At 48.8% G+C, this 15550-nt stretch overlaps 1 protein-coding gene across 2 annotated transcripts; it reads left to right on the top strand.

Annotated features, from left to right (window-relative positions):
• The first annotated feature begins 4045 nt into the window (after positions 1-4045).
• PAQR7 (progestin and adipoQ receptor family member 7) lies at positions 4046-15237 on the top strand. Of its 2 annotated transcripts, none has more exons than XM_090271498.1 (3): positions 4046-4411; positions 9803-9895; positions 13518-15237. In XM_090271498.1, the coding sequence occupies exon 3, from the start codon at positions 13537-13539 to the stop codon at positions 14581-14583; it is 1047 nt and encodes a 348-aa protein (XP_090127624.1). In that variant the 5' UTR covers positions 4046-4411; positions 9803-9895; positions 13518-13536; the 3' UTR covers positions 14584-15237. The 2 variants fall into 2 exon arrangements, with proteins under 2 accessions (XP_090127624.1, XP_090127625.1); XM_090271499.1 differs by lacking the exon at positions 4046-4411 and adding an exon at positions 4695-4759.
• The last annotated feature ends 313 nt before the right edge of the window (positions 15238-15550 follow it).

Raw genomic sequence — 15550 nt, 5'->3', positions numbered from 1 at the left:
GGGAAAAGACAGGAATGTGCTCAGGACAGCTCAGGGACTCACTTTCATCCTTTCTCTCACTTTGGGTCCACTGAAGCTCTTCCTGACGGTCTGTCTGACTTGTGAAGATTTTTGACTCCTTTCAGGTACCTGACTTAGGCCTGTGCAAGGATCCAGTCTCTCTGCAGACCCTGTTCTTCTAAGGGCTGAACCTGTGACCTGGGGGCTGGGGGCTGGGGGCAGCTGGATGACGCACAGGCTAGTAAATAGTTTCCCCTTCCAGGGTCGAAGGATTATGGGACTCTAGGCTCCTAGAGCAGTGGAGTCACTGTACATTTCTCAGGTGGCCGAAGCTGGGGGAAGGGGAGGATAGGCCAGGGAGATGCCCTTGGCTGTGCTGAAGGAGTTGGAGCAGGGCAGTGCAGGGAAGAAAGCATCCTGGCCCCACAGTTTCACTCCTTGATGACTATTGTGTAGCAGATAGGAACAGGACTTGGGTCCAGGCCTGCCACTAGCCAACTGAGTGGCCTTGGGCAAGTAGCATCCTCCCAAGCATGTTTCCTTATCCACAAACTGAGATAAGGACAGAACAACCTCCTCCACCCACCCACCCATGGGCCTACAGTGCATGTGATGGGCTACACATTGGGCCATGACTGGTCACTGTTCTTACTTCTATAATTTTTTTAAAGTATATTTTATTGATTATGCTGTTACCGTAGTTCCAATTTTTTTCCCCCTTTGCTCCCCTCTGCCCAGTACCCCACATCCCTCCAGCAATCCCACCCCCACTTAGTTCATGTCCACGGGTTGTGCATATAAGTTCTTTGGCTTCACCCTTTCCTATATAATTCTTAACTTCCCCCTGTCTATTTTGTACCAACCAATTATGCTTCTTAGTCCCTGCACCATTTCCCCATGTCTCCCCTTTCCCCCTCCCAGCTGATAACCCTCCAAATGATCCCCATACCCATGATTCTCTTCCTATTCTGGTTTGCTTAGTTGGATTTTGTTTTTATTTTTTAGATTCAGTTGTTGATAGCTGTGAGTTTGTTGTCATTTTAGTGTTCATAGTTTTGATCTTCTTTTTCTTAAGTAAGTCCCTTTGACATTTCATATAATAATGGCTTGGTGATGATGAACTCTTTTAGCTTTACCTTGTCTGGGAAGCACTTCATCTGCCCTTCCATTCCAAATGATAGCCTTGCTGGGTACAGTAATCCTGGTTGCAGGTTGCCTTTCATCACATTGAATACTGCTTCCCAGTCCCTTCCTGCCTGCAGAGTGTCCTCTGAGAAATCAGCTGATAGTCCTATAGGCATCCCCCTGTGGGCAACTCTCCGCCTCTCTCTTGCTGCCCCCAGGACTCTCTCTTTATCTTTCACCTGTGGCATCTCAATCATGATGCGTCCTGGTGTGGTCCCCTCTGTGTACAGCTCGCCCGGGACCCTTGTGCTTCCTGGACCTGTATGTCCATCTCCTTCGCAAAATTTGGGAAGTTTTCCTCATTTTTTTAAGTTCTTGCTTCCTCATTCTGCATTGGTTGACTGTTTTTTTCTTCCTTATGTTCCAAATCATTGATTTGAACCCTGGTTTCCTTCCCTTCACCATTGGTTGTGTGTGGATTTTCCTTCATTTCACTTCGAATAGCCTTCACTTCTTCTGTGTTTGCCGTACTCAAGCATATCTGTCAAGCCTGTGAGCATCTTTATCACCAGTGTTTGGAACTCTGCGTCTGTTCGGTTGTCTATCTCCCCATCGGTTAGGTTGGCTATCTCCTTGTCGCTTAGTTCTCCCATTGGAACCTTGATCCGTTCCCCCTTTTGAGCCATACTTCTCTGTCTCCTCATCTTGACAGGTTCCTGTATTTGTTTGCCTTCGCATCCCAGATATAGTTGTCACTCCTGTTACATTGTAAGGGGTGGAGCCTTAGGGATTTGTCAGCACAGGGTGACCTGTTTCACCACGTTGTGGCACTGCATGTGGGGGAGGGGTCCAAGAGGGAACAATGCCGCCTGCCCAGCACTTGCCCCTTTTCCAGGCACCTCTCCTACTTCCGCACCGGACTGGTGCCCCTCTAACTGCTGCCCTGGCCGTCGTTCCCAGAGTGGGTGGGTCTGCAAACGTTCTAGGACTGTGGGGGCCCTTTAAACAAGTGGACTCTGCTGAGAGACCAGCAGTTTCTTCCTCCACCCCAACCCTCACTGGTCTGCACAGTCAGAAGCAATGAGGCTTAATTTTCCCCGGTGCTGGGACCATGAGCTTCGAGGTTCAGTGAGGAGCTGGTAACGCTCCCCAAGTGTCCTTCCTGACTTTAAAATGAGTGACTGCACTTTCTGCTGGCCTGCCGCTGCCGCCACTGCTGCCACCACCACACTGCATCCTCTCTGCCCTGGCTCTGCCCCTCCTACCCGTCTGGATGAGTATTTCTTCTTTATATCTTTGTTTGCTGGACTTCCATGCGGTTTGATTTTCTGGAACTTCTGGTTGTTTCTAGTTTTGAGGTAGTTGTAGTCCTTCTTAGTTGTGGAGGGAGACACAGTGTGTCTGTCTATGCCTCCGTCTTGGCCGGAAGTCTTCTATAATTTTTAACATTCAGCTCTCGAATACCCACAGCCAAATTTAATGGTTAATTGACTTTCCTCCCCAAGCACAACTTCAGGTCCCTTTCTCAGAGCCTGAATATATCAGGAGATACATCATTTCTCCCCTCTGGGCCTCAGTTTTTCTACCCATAGAATGGGGGTCAGCACACTCCCCTCACAGGAATATATGAGGTTAATGAGGGAATATAGTAGTCCCATGTCCCCTTTCTGAGTCTCAGTTTCCCAATTTGTAAACTGGATTAATAGGGTAAGTCTGGACAAAGGAGGCAGTGATGGCAACTGCTTAAGGCGTGGTTTTGCACATAGGAAGAGCTTACTAAACTAGCTTAAAAGTAAGCCCAGTACAGAGCAGGTGTTCCAAAAATGGAAGCTGAATCCAAGTCACCTTCCAAGTTTTAAATTTTTATTCACTATGATAAAATATATTCCAACTACAGAATATACTTTCCATAATGTCCTTATTCGTGCTTTCATTTCCTATACCTTACCTTCTCTAAATGCTCAGATTTTCTACACCACTTTTCCTATCCCCATGGGTAATGGAGATTTAACTAATTTCTATGGGTATGTTTGAACCTGTTGAAGTAGAGACCTATCATATTATATTTGCATACATTTTGTTTTAGTAAAGAAATATACGTTCCCCCAGTACATTGCAATTGACAAAGAACTTTAATATCCATCATTTTATTTAATCCTAACAACCCTGTCAGGTTGGTATTCCACTTTACCTTAGTAAAACTGAAGCACATAGAGAACAAGGAGACTTACCCAAGGTCACATGGCAAGTTAGGGTTAGGAAAAAGACTTGGGTCTGGTCATCAGGCCCCACAACTGTTTCCCAGTGGACTCAGTGCTCCCTGAGGGCAGAGCAGTGTTCCTCCTGGACTGTCTTCTCTTAGCTCTCCATCCATCAGTCTGTGTGCCCCCAAGACGAGATGCAGGGTCTCCCATGCTGCCTGGGCCAGGTGTTTGCACACCTGAGGAATGGACACCCCTTGCCATTCTTAGTCCAATATTTACTGTAGGCCTATTATGTGCAAGTATCCCTCACTCTTTAGGGGGTCCCACTCCTGGGGGAGATGCACACTTACACTAGGGAGTAGAAAGTGGGTATTTTAATACAGGTCCAAACAACGTGCCTGGGGCTGGGCATTTCAGGGGACACTGCCCAAGGAGGGCTTTAGGTGGGAACTTGAGTAAGCCAGGGGTGCAGACGTGGGTGGGGCTCCCCAGGCAGAGATAAAGATGGGGGAGGATAGGCATTATCTCAAGTAGCTTAGGGAGAGGTGGGGTGTGTGCGTTTAAATGGCTTCAGGGCGAGCGCAGGCTCTAGCTGGGAAACTTGTCCCGCTCCTGCTACAACTTGCTCCCTCAGGATAAAGTTAATAAGGGGCCCAACTGAAGAGCCGGTGGTTCGAGTTCACCGGAAGTGGAAAGCGGGAACGGCTCAGTTGGAGCCTCCGCAGTGCCACCACCACAGAGCCCTGGGACTTGGGCAACGACTTCTGCTCTCTGGCCTCCGTCTCCCCATCTGCACAGTAACCGCAGAAACTCCCAGGACTCCGCGGTCGGTGTGGGTGCCCTTTCTTGCCTTCGTGTGCAACATGTGGACTTCGTCGGGTAGAAGCTGGCGATCGCCCAGGCCTGGGCCAGCGGAGGCCGGGTTGGAGTCTGAGCTGTCCCACTCTCAGCCAGCATCCGCCAGTCCCTCCCCCGGGCTCGGGGTGGGGCCGTCGCTCGCAGCTCCTTTATCTGCGCGCTCGCGCTCGCGTCCCAGAAGCCCACAGCTGTCTCTCCCAGTTTGCTCGCTCTGACCACCGCAGGTACCCGACTGGGGCGCAGTTGGAGGGGCGAGCGGTGTGCAGCTGGGGTGCTCCTGCGGAGCGCACGGCGCTGCGGGCAGCCCAGGGTTCTGAGTGGGTGGGTTGTAGGGGGAGAGTGAGGGGAGGCAGGACGGCGTCACTGGAGCTGGGGTTCCGTACGCCAGGGGAAATCAGCTGGGATGGGGGGCACCACTGCGGAGGGAGTGGAGCAAAAAGGCGGAGCAGAGTGGGAGGGGACCTCAGGGACGAGTGGGCGGAGGCGGGAGGAGAGGGGGAAGAAGAGCTCTAGAGCTCGTTCCTTCTTCCACCGGAGAAGGAATCTAGGGAGACTTTAGGGACAAAAAGGGTGTAAGTACCTGGATCTGGGTAATGTGAAGGGGTCCCGGTTGGGAAACCAGGAACAGTGGGAACAACACTGCGGGGGGCTAAGAGGGGTTTTTGCTCCCAAGGATCCTGGGCCTCTTGCGATGAGGAAGCCCCCCTTGGTGTCAGGAGAGCACAGGGGTTGCCTTCTCCCAGAGAGGGAAGGGGAAGACGGAGCTCCACACCACGCACAGCATTGCCTCAAGCCTGCAGGCTTTGAGGACCCAGAGGTTTCCCTGGGACAGCCCCTGCAGGCCTGGCTGGAGTGAACCGCCAGGTCAGGCCAAGACTGGGGACTCTGAAAGCTGATGGATTCTCAGAGCCTGGCTGCACCTGGGTGGGTGGCCCAGGATGCTATCAGAGAGGGACCCAGCCTTCTATCATGGGGCTTGTGCCACCTCTGGGCCCTTTGGTAAGAGGCCAACCCTGTCCATCCTCAGAGGACTTCTGGCTGGTTGGTGGTGAAACTCAGGTCCTTTTTCTGTCTCCCATGCTGGGTGACAGTAAACAGCTTACCCAACCTCTCTGGGCCTGTGTTCCTCCTTCAGGTTCTTCCTGTCCTCAGAGCATTTATGAGTCTGAGCTCCATGGAAGAATTCCTTTAGGAGTTATTTATTTCATTCTGATCACACTTTTCAGTACAAATGGAGACCCCTAAGTGCAGTTACAAAAAAATAAAAAGGATTTCTGTTCAGTTTTGGAGGACATGGAAGGACATTTTCTTTAAACACATTGGGCTGAGTTGGGTAACTGGTTTGCATTTGGAGAGGTGACCCAGTTGTTGCCAGCCAGGGATGAAAACTTTGCTCGTATAACCTGTGGCCACCCACTGGGTGCCTGGGAGTTGGCCACACTGGATGAAGGGCAAGAGAACTGGTTTGGGAGTTGCATGGATATGCTCTGCTCCGCCATCCTTCCTCTGGATCTGTGACACCAGCCTAGATGCAGGTTGAAAAGGTTGTAACCAGCAAGCAACTGTAAATTATTAATGTCAGTTCTTTGTAAAAAGCAAGCAACTGTAAATTATTAATGTTAGTGCCTAATCTTATTAACATTTCAGGCTCTGTCATCCTGTGTCATCCTTGTCAGGGTCCCTCAAGAGGTTTTACCTCTAACAACCCCAGTTTTAACACAGGTCTGGCCTTACTATTATTTTTATTTAATGAGGTTAAACTTGGCTTTCCATGGCAAGATAAAGTTGTCTTTAAGGGAGTATGCTGGACAATCAGAGCCTAGAAAAGCAACACTGAATACATTTTACTCTTGAACGAGGATGGGATTGGGGTGCTGCCCCCCTAGTCAAAAATCTGCCTATAAACTTTTGATTCCCCAAAATGTAACTATGAATACCCTACTATTGAATGCTTTACCAATAACATTAACAGTTGATTAACACATATTTGTATGTTATATGTATTATATACTGTATTCTCACAATAACATAAGCTAGAGAAATGAAAATATTATTAAGGAAAATACAGTACTGTATGTATTGAAAAAATTCACATGTAAATGGACCTGCATAGTTCAAAACCGTGTTGTTCAGGGGTCAACTGTATTTTGCTACCAGAAGTAGGCAAAAGAAATGGAATTATAACCAAATAATACTTGTAGTAGTTAGGTGTTATTTAGTTAGGCATTTAAGCTCCAAGAGGTCAGGGTATTAATATCCTTCGGTGTTACCCTTAATTCTTAATTAGCTGGGCTATTAGTTCTGTGAGGGTGGTATTTTAAATGCGTTGTTCACTGTGGAAGCTCCAGTCCTGGCATATAGTAAGCCTAAAACAAATGTTGGAATGTCTCAGGGCCTGAAAGGCCCTTTGAAGTTACTGGTGACTTCAGTCTCTTCAACATTTGGAGAAACAGAACCCAGAGAGGAATGGACTTGTTCAAAGTCGCACAGAGATTGAGTGGCTGAGCCAGAGCTAGAACCCAACAAACATAGTGGATCCATGACTGTTTTGCTTTTTTTTTTTTTTTTTTTTTAAGGTATATTTTATTGATTATGTTGTTACAGTAGTTCCAATTTTTTCCCCTTTACTCCCCTCCACCCAGTATCTCCCTCCCCCAGCATCCCCCCCAAGTCCATACCCATGGTTCGTAAAAAATAACTATCCCTCCCTCTCAGATATTAAGACCCTTTGTAATCTTGTAAAGGACAATGGGCGAAGGTCTCAAGCTCCTCTAGCTGCTTCAAGCTGGACATGGTCGTCGTCCTGCCTACCCTTGGGTCCAGAAATCCCTAATAATAGTGGGGGTGTGGAGGGGAGGGTGGCCTTCCCACATGGGGAAGGATTGTGCAGACTCCAGGTCAGTTGGCTGTCTCCGGACAACGGCGTGCTTGATTTAGCAGGCTGGCATCCTTGTTGTGTTCGGTCAAGTTGTGATGTAGCGGCCTTTTCTGTCTCTCCGTGGTTATAAGACTTCTTTCCAGCTAGTGTTCCGTTGGTTATTCCAGATGATTTCTCCAAAATTAAGTTGTAAATCCACACTGGTCCTTGGAGGAGGTTAGTGTAGCTTCCACTTACTCCTCCGCCATCTTGGATCTTGTTTTGCTTTTTTAAGAGCCCTTGAGGTAGTTATCCTCTGATTTTTAATGAGGAAATAGGCTCAGAGAGGTTAAGGAACTTTAGCAAAGTCACACAGCTGGTAAGTTCCAGACTCGAAATCCCATTCTCACATAAAAATGGGAGGCTGGCTTCTTTTGAAATAGTCTGCCAGAGGTGAGTGGGAGATACTCCCTTGGGGCAGCAGTTCTCTCTCAGTCACCACTTGGGTGGCTTCTCTCTGGGCTGGACTTTCCTAGGCCCCTGGGCATTTGGTTTGTTTGTTTGGTTTGTTTGTCAGGGCAGGAGGCCTGTCTGTTTCATGCACCACGTGCCCCAGCCCCTGTAGCATGCCTTGTGCCTGGCACATAGCAGGCACTGAGTAAAATCTGTGGGATGCGTACAACCCAGTGCTCTCCCACTCCAAACCCATTTACTACCCCATCCCCACAACCTGATACACTGTTTGCCCCCAGAGGCCTTTGACAGTGTGTATCTGGTGGAGAGACCAGGAGGAACTGAGGGTGGCAAATCTAGGCTGAGGAGCAGGTGAGGAGGTCGACCTCAATTTAGGAAAAGGGGAATGTGAATTGGGTGGGCTTGGCTGATGGGAGAGGAGCGGAGGAAGGAGCTGCGCAGACTGACAGGAACTCCCACTTGGCCTTGGAGATTGCAGTTCTGAGGCTCTGCTAACCTGAAAGCCTCCCAAACTTGCCAGACATGCCTGGCCAGGTCACATAACTTTTGGATGACCTGCTAGCACCGTTTAGGGCCTCTACCTTCTCCGCTTCACCCTCCTGCTTGTTCAGGAATGGGGCTGCTGGGGCTGCGGCCCTTTCCCTGGGGGTTTCTCTTCCCAGACACCTCTCTTGGGTCTGTGGGCAAGTTTAAATCTTCAGGGCTCTGTGAATCCAAAGGGGTTATTCTGAATGGTCTTTGCTGAGAACAATTTATTTCATAAGGTCAATGTCCCCAGTAGTGTAAACTCTAGCCAAATTTCCCTTGTCCCTAGAGGCACCCTCAGTGAAAGGTAAATATTTAAAGAGACACAGGGAACTTTCTATAGGCCCCAAATCCAGTGGAACCAGCTATTAAGAGCTAAAAGAGAACCACAAACCAATCTCTCGGGCTAGACATATTTAAAACACTACTACTATTATTAATAATTAATTCCTATTAATAATGAATAACAATGGCAATCATTTATTGAGTCCCTAAACTGTGCTAAAACTTCGTTCTAATAAATTTAATCTTTCCGCAACGTATGAGGTAGATAATATTATAATTTCCATGAGGGAGCCTAGGAGCAGAGATGGTAAATCACTTGTCTTAGGTCACGTAGCTAGTATGTCATGGAATCAGGAGTCAAACTTGGTTTGTCTGAATCTGAAGTCCGTCTCCTTCATGAGCCTTTACAGCATCTGCTTTCTCTTTCTCCTCTCTTTTAAATATTTTTTTTTTATTTTTAGAGAGAGGGGAAGGGAGGGAGAAAGGAAGGGAAACATCAAAGTGTGGTCGTCTCTCCACACCAAGACCCATCATGATTAAAATGCCAAAGGTGAAAGATAAAGAAAGAATCCTAAAAGCAGCAAGAAAGAAGTGGAGAGTTCCCTACAAAGGCGTTCCTCTAAGACTATCAGCTGGTTTCTCAAAAGAAACTTTGCAGGCAAGAAGGGACTGGCAAGAAGTATTCAAGGTGATGAAAAGCAAGGACCTACAACCAAGATGACTCTATCCAGCAAAGCTATCATTTAGAATGGAAGGGCAGATAGTGCTTCCCAGACAAGGTAAAGCTAAGAGTTCATCATCACCAAGCCATTATTATATGAAATGTCAAAGGGACTTACTTAAGAAAAAGAAGATCAAAACTATGAACACTAAAATGACAACAAACTCACAACTATCAACAGCTGAATCTAAAAATTAAAAACAAAATCCAACTAAGCAAACCAGAACAGGAACAGAATCATAGGTATGGGGATCATTTGGAAGGTTATCAGTTGGGTGGGGGAAGGGGAGACATGGGGAAATGGCTCAGGGATTAAGAAGCATAATTGGTTGGTACAAAATAGACAGGGGGAAGTTAGGAATAATATAGGAAAGGGTGAAGCCGAAGAACTTATATGCACGGCCCATGGACATGAACTAAGGGGGTGTGGGATTGCTGGAGGGAAGGGGGGGTACTGGGCGGAGGGGAGCAAAGGGGGAAAAAAATTGGAACCACTGTAACAACATAATCAATAAAATATACTTTAAAAAAGATTAAATCAAAATAAAATTAAATTAAAAAAAAAAAACTGTGGTCACCTCTCATATGCCCCCAACTGAGGATCTGGCCCACAACCCAGGCATGTGCCTTGACAGTGAATCAAACCGGTGACCTTTTGTTCTCAGACCAGTGCTCAATCCACTGAGCCACACCAGCCAGGGCTGCTTTTTCTTTTATTCCTAATTTCCTTTTATTCTGATTCCCACTGACTAGGGGACGAAAGCCAATCAAGTTTGCTTGAGACCCATCAACCAGGCCCTGGACAACTCTCAGCCCAACTTTGCCTGCTTTGCTCTGTGGTCTTGGGTAAGTCACAGCTTTTCAGCCAGTCTTTGGTATCCCCAAATGTTTTTTGCAGAGATTAATGGCCAGTTTCCTTCTGTAGCTGAGCTGTGGCCAGGAGGACAGTTTAGCCTGGATTTGACCAATGTGGGAGTGCTGAAGGGGGGAGGGGAGAGGAGTGCAGGTTGTTTCTAGCCCCACCCTCTGGTGACATCACACAAGACAGCTCCAGTCCCTGGAAACCCTGCCCCTAGTAACCCTCACCTCTGAAAGTGCCACCCAGTGCTTGGCATCTGGCGAATTTGCCGAGTGCCACAGCAGAAATCATCAGCCCCTGGCTCTAGAGAAACCCCTAGGTAAGCAGAGCAAGGGGGCCATGGAGCTGTACTGGGCTGGGGTGGGATGCCTGGAATAGGCTGGTCTGGCAGCCTGGTGGGCAGACTACTCAGAGATTATCCTGAGGGGACTACTCAGAGATTACCCTGAGGGTGTCCTCTGCATACCCACCCTCATCCTTCCACTTGCTCCTTTCCCTGAATCCAGACCCCTTTCCATGGAGTCAGGATATGGGTACTCATGTTCTGAAAATAGACCTATTCTGATGGATCTCGGCCTTTGGCTGAGCTCTAAAGGAAATAGGGTGGCAGGACCTCTGTCATCGCAGTATGTGGCCTTTGCATTCTGTGTTTAGGGCTCACTGTGCCTGGGGGAAGGGGAAGGCTGTGAATGAGGAAGTAGCTGTGAGCCAGGGCTTCACTGGTGCAGAGCCAGTGCGTAGCTGCTAACTGGGGGAGACTGAGGTCCCTGGATGTGAGTCAGTTGCTAGAAGCCTAAGAGAATAATTTATAGGAAAGGACTTGGTTGCCTTCTTTAGACTAATATCTTCCAAAGTAATAGTTCTGCGGGGTGCAGATCGGTGTGGCAGGAGGCAGGGCAGCAGCAGAGTGGCTAAGAGTATGTGCTCTGCAGTCAGAGAGCTGGGTCCAAATCCGGGCTCCACCTCTCTCTGCGTGTCTCTGTGTGACTTTGGGTAAGAAGCTAACCTCTCAGAATTTCACTATCCTCAACAACGAAATGGGCACAATAATATCTACCGCATGGGCTAGTTATGAGAATTAATTGCAACAAAATTGTAAAGAGTAAGCATACAGTAAACACGTTACATTTTAGCTGGCTTTATAATATAATTATTACTGGGAAAGGAATCCTTGGTCATGTAAGCTTGGCAAATGTAGGTTCAATAATAAAGTGAAGTAGGCTTCCTTGCTGCAGGACTTCTCAGAGCCTTCAATATGCTGTGATGCTTTGGGAAGTTCTAAGAGTAGGATGTGGAGTGTTTGCCTGACATAATGAATCATGGAGACCCAGGAACTAGGCCACCATAGCATGTCATCCTTCCCTGGTCTTTCCCTGTGGTGGGATGGAAACCTTGCTGGATGGGGCAACTCTGGCAAAGGCCTTCCTGTCTCTTGGCTCTTGTTTCCTCAATGTAAAACAAAGTTGTTGAATGAGGTGCTTTCAAAGACGTGTTTTTTGTCCCTTGAGGTTTTGAGATAGGAAGACAAAGTTGTAGACAAGGATGGAGGCCAGGTTGTTGAGGCTGAAGCCCAGTCTTTTGGGGCGGAGAAGGTCCAATGTTGGCTCCCCAACCAGCAAGGCAGGCCAGGGGTGCTCTCGTGCTTGGGATGGAAGTGGTCCCCTTAATAAACCCATCAGCAAGGTCTGCTTCCTAAACATGCTCTGTGTGCCAGCCTGTCTGGGGAACAGGAGTGGAGAGTCCTGGACGCCCCTGTCGTGGCACCCTTCATTCAGCAGAGTAATGACTTCTTTCACACCTGCCTCCCCACGGACTGGGAAGGCTACAGACCAGAGCTACTCCAGAATTGTAATGTGGGAGAAGCTTATGGATGTAAATCAGGCTGCGGTGAGGAGGAGTGTGAGCTGGGGGCTTGCCTTGATGCCGCCTTTTTGCACAGCAAGCCCCTGCATGTACTTGGACTGCGTGTGAGTTAGTGAGTGGCTTTGGGGATGACCCTGGTGCTGTTGGTGGAGGAGAACATGATGCCTTTTCCTGCCCAGGTCTCCTAGCCTCTTGCAGTGCAACAGTAGTTGTAATAAAATCTGATGAATGATGGACAGAAAAGCTGGATGCTGAGTTCAATCAGCTTGTTGGAGGGAATTTATTTGATGGGCAGAGTTGTCTGGCAGGTGCTAGATTTTCAATAGATATTTGATTTAATGAATAATGATAAGCCTGAATAAAGCAACTGGTACCAGACAAATGCTATAAAAAATTATTTATAGCATATAATTAAAAAATGATTAATAGCACTTGCCACCTTACTTTGCAGAGGGCACTTTAGGGTAGTGATGAAGACTGGAAATAGAATTTAGATTGTAACTCTGCTGCTTCCTAGCTAGGTGAATGGTAGGGTACTGAACTTCTCTGTGCCTCAGTTTCCTTATCTGAAAAGTGGAAACAAAGATAGTATCAATATCATTGTTAGGAAGTGGAACAATTAAAATGCTTAAAACAGTGTCTGACACATTGTAAGTGCTGTGTAAGCATTTGCTGTTATTTGTTTTCCTTTCTATAATCTCTACCATATCATGAAGTTTCTGAGGACAGGGCTCAAATCCTTTTCCACTCTGCCCTCCCCAGGATCCAGCACAGGACTTGAGGCAGAAGAGGAGCTCAGTGTTTGCTAAATGAGTGAATGAATGCATTTTAAATGCTAAATTGTATAACCCATTATAGGTTTCTCACAGGGGAATGTGAGCGGGGGGTAGCAAGGAGATCCACTGAAGGGAAAGGAAGTTGGTACAGGGTGTGACATTTAGGTTAGGTAGGAAATGAAGGTGGGAACAGGTCATGAGGTCTTGAATGCTGGGGTAAGGGGTTCAGTTTTATTTCTTTTGGAATTAGCAACCATGGCTGGGGTGGAAAGGCTGGAAGATAAGCATCTGATGGTAGGAATTCCAGTAGAAAAGTCATCATCTGAGATTCAGGGAGGCGGGAAAGTATCACAAAAAAAAAAAATGGATTTTGAGGGATGAATATGAGTTTGCCAGAAAGGTAAGAGAAGAAAATGTCTTGGGTGCAGGCAATAGCTTATGCAAAGCTGTCGATATTTGAAACAGGCCCAGTTGGGTTGGTGAGGCTGTGGCTGGATTTGAATGCATTGTGGTTGAGCAAGAAGGCTGGTAAAGGTAGCAGGAACTAGATCATGTGGGGTAATGGAGGGCCAATGGGAGACTGAAGGGGCTGAAGATAGGGAGCTGGTCTGTTAGCAATGTCATTGTCACCACTAGGTGAACAATGAAGGCAGCATAAACATAGGAGAAACTACAGGGGCTGCTGTATGGAGCCTGGACTAGAAAGGGAATGGCTGAGGTAGTGAGCCTCATTAATTAATGCATTCCTCAAACATTTATTGAGCACCTACTATGTGCCAGGCACTGTTCTAGGCTTTTGGGATATATCAGAGAGGACCATCATGAGTTAGAGCTGAGCTCTCCCTTAGGATGACTCCTTTCTTCTGAAACTCAGTGTAGGAAGGGGATGGGGAGGAGGAGTAAGAACTGGGCGTGAGGGTGAGGAGATGAGCATTAGCAGCCCCTGACTTTGCTCTGGTCCCTCTCCCAGCTCTGCCCAGTTCACAGCCATGGCCACAATGGTGGCCCAGAAGCTTAGCCACTTTCTGCCCAGTTTGTGGCAGGACCACCAGGAGCCTCAGTCGTCTGTGCAGCCACAGCCTGTCTTCACGGTAGACCGAGCCAAGGTGCCGCCCCTCTTCTGGAAGCCGTACATCTATGTGGGCTACCGGCCACTGCATCAGACCTGGCGCTTCTACTTCCGCTCGCTGTTCCAGCAGCACAACGAGGCGGTGAACGTCTGGACCCACCTGCTGGCAGCCCTGATGCTGTTGCTGCGGCTGGCCATCTTTGTGGGGACTGTGGACTTCTGGGGAGACCCCCACGCCCTGCCCCTCTTCATCATTGTCCTCGCCTCCTTCACCTACCTCTTCCTCAGTGCCTTGGCTCACCTCCTGCAGGCCAAGTCTGAATTCTGGCATTATAGCTTCTTCTTCCTGGACTACGTGGGTGTGGCCGTGTACCAATTTGGCAGTGCCCTGGCACACTTCTACTATGCCATTGAGCCTGCCTGGCATGCCCAGGTACAGACCATATTCCTGCCCATGGCTGCCTTTCTTGCCTGGCTTTCCTGTACTGGCTCCTGCTACAACAAGTACATCCAGAAGCCCGGCCTTCTGGGCCGCTCATGCCAGGAGGTGCCCTCGGTGCTGGCCTATGTGCTGGACATCAGCCCGGTGGCACACCGCATCCTGGTGTCCCCCACTCCTGCCACAGATGACCTTGCTCTTCTCTACCACAAGTGCCAGGTGGTCTTCTTCCTGTTGGCTGCTGCTTTCTTCTCGGCCCTCATGCCTGAGCGCTGGTTCCCTGGCAGCTGCCACCTCTTTGGTCAGGGCCACCAGCTCTTCCACGTCTTCTTGGTGCTGTGCACGCTGGCTCAGCTGGAGGCTGTGGCGCTGGACTACGAGGCCCGGCGGCCCATCTATGAGCCACTGCATACCCGCTGGCCCCACAACTTCTCTGGCCTCTTCCTGCTCACCGTGGGCAGCAGTGTTCTCACTGCGTTCTTCCTGAGCCAGCTGGTACGGCGCAAACTCAGTCAGAAGACCCAGTGAAGGGAGGAGGCAGCCAGTAGGGAGGGAGCCCAGGGGTCCGGGCTTGGCCCCATATGGGAACAATGCCTGGTAAAGTTGTTTGTGTCTGGACTGCAGTGACTCTCTGCACACACCTCAGCTACCAAGGTTGGCATTGGCTAGTCCTTGGTCCTTGGATTTAGGGGTTGGCCTGGAGCTACTGGGGTCTCTCCTGAGCCTGCCCTAGCTCCCTGACTTGGGGGAGGGAAAGTGATAAAGATGTGGGCCACCCTGGTTTGCCTTCCCTCACTGCTTCTCCCTCTGGGTGAGGATGGGAGAGTCAACTGGGGCCAGGACTCTGGTTTGGGGCTTCTGGTTTATCTGGGAGAGGGTGAAAGTGGAATTTAGGCCAGAGTTAGATTTGAGCTGAGGGGCAGAGGAGGCCTCAGAAACTCCCATTACCCAGATTTCATCGGTGGTAAGAAGGGGCAGGGCCAAAATATGTGCAGGAATTACCATTGTTTGAATCCACGCCTGGAGTTTGGGAGCTTCAGAGTCCCCAAAGGTAAAGATTGTGCCAGGAGTAAATGGATCCCAACCAGTGCCCATACCTCTCAGTCACTGTTCCAGACAGTGAGCCCAACACTCCCAGCTGTGGCCTCCATGTTCCGCATGTCCTGTTCCCAGCCATTTTCCTGGTTCCTCTGTTTATGATTCAGTTATCCATTCAATGTTTCCAGGGCTTCTGCTCAGAGGCAGGTCACTGACTGGGCCCTGTGGATCAATGCAGGATCAAAGACTTTAATATTGGAATGAACTGTCAGGGGAAGCACGGAATAATCAGTATGGCCTGGGCCCTCAGGGTCTTGGATGAGAATCATGAATAGAAGTTTTGCAGATGAAGAAGAGGGAAGGCATTCCAGGCAGAGGGAAAAGCCTGTACAAAGGCCAAGAGGTATGGAAGGAGTTCAGTGGGGCTGGAGCTATGGGTGGTCTGGACTGTGATATG

Source organism: Furipterus horrens, unplaced genomic scaffold (genome assembly GCF_987537825.1).
Source record: "Furipterus horrens unplaced genomic scaffold, mFurHor1.1.pri manual_scaffold_3, whole genome shotgun sequence".
NCBI lineage: Eukaryota > Metazoa > Chordata > Mammalia > Chiroptera > Furipteridae > Furipterus > Furipterus horrens.
The sequence above is the reverse complement of the archived record's forward strand: the minus strand, read 5'-3'. Positions and strand labels throughout refer to the sequence as shown.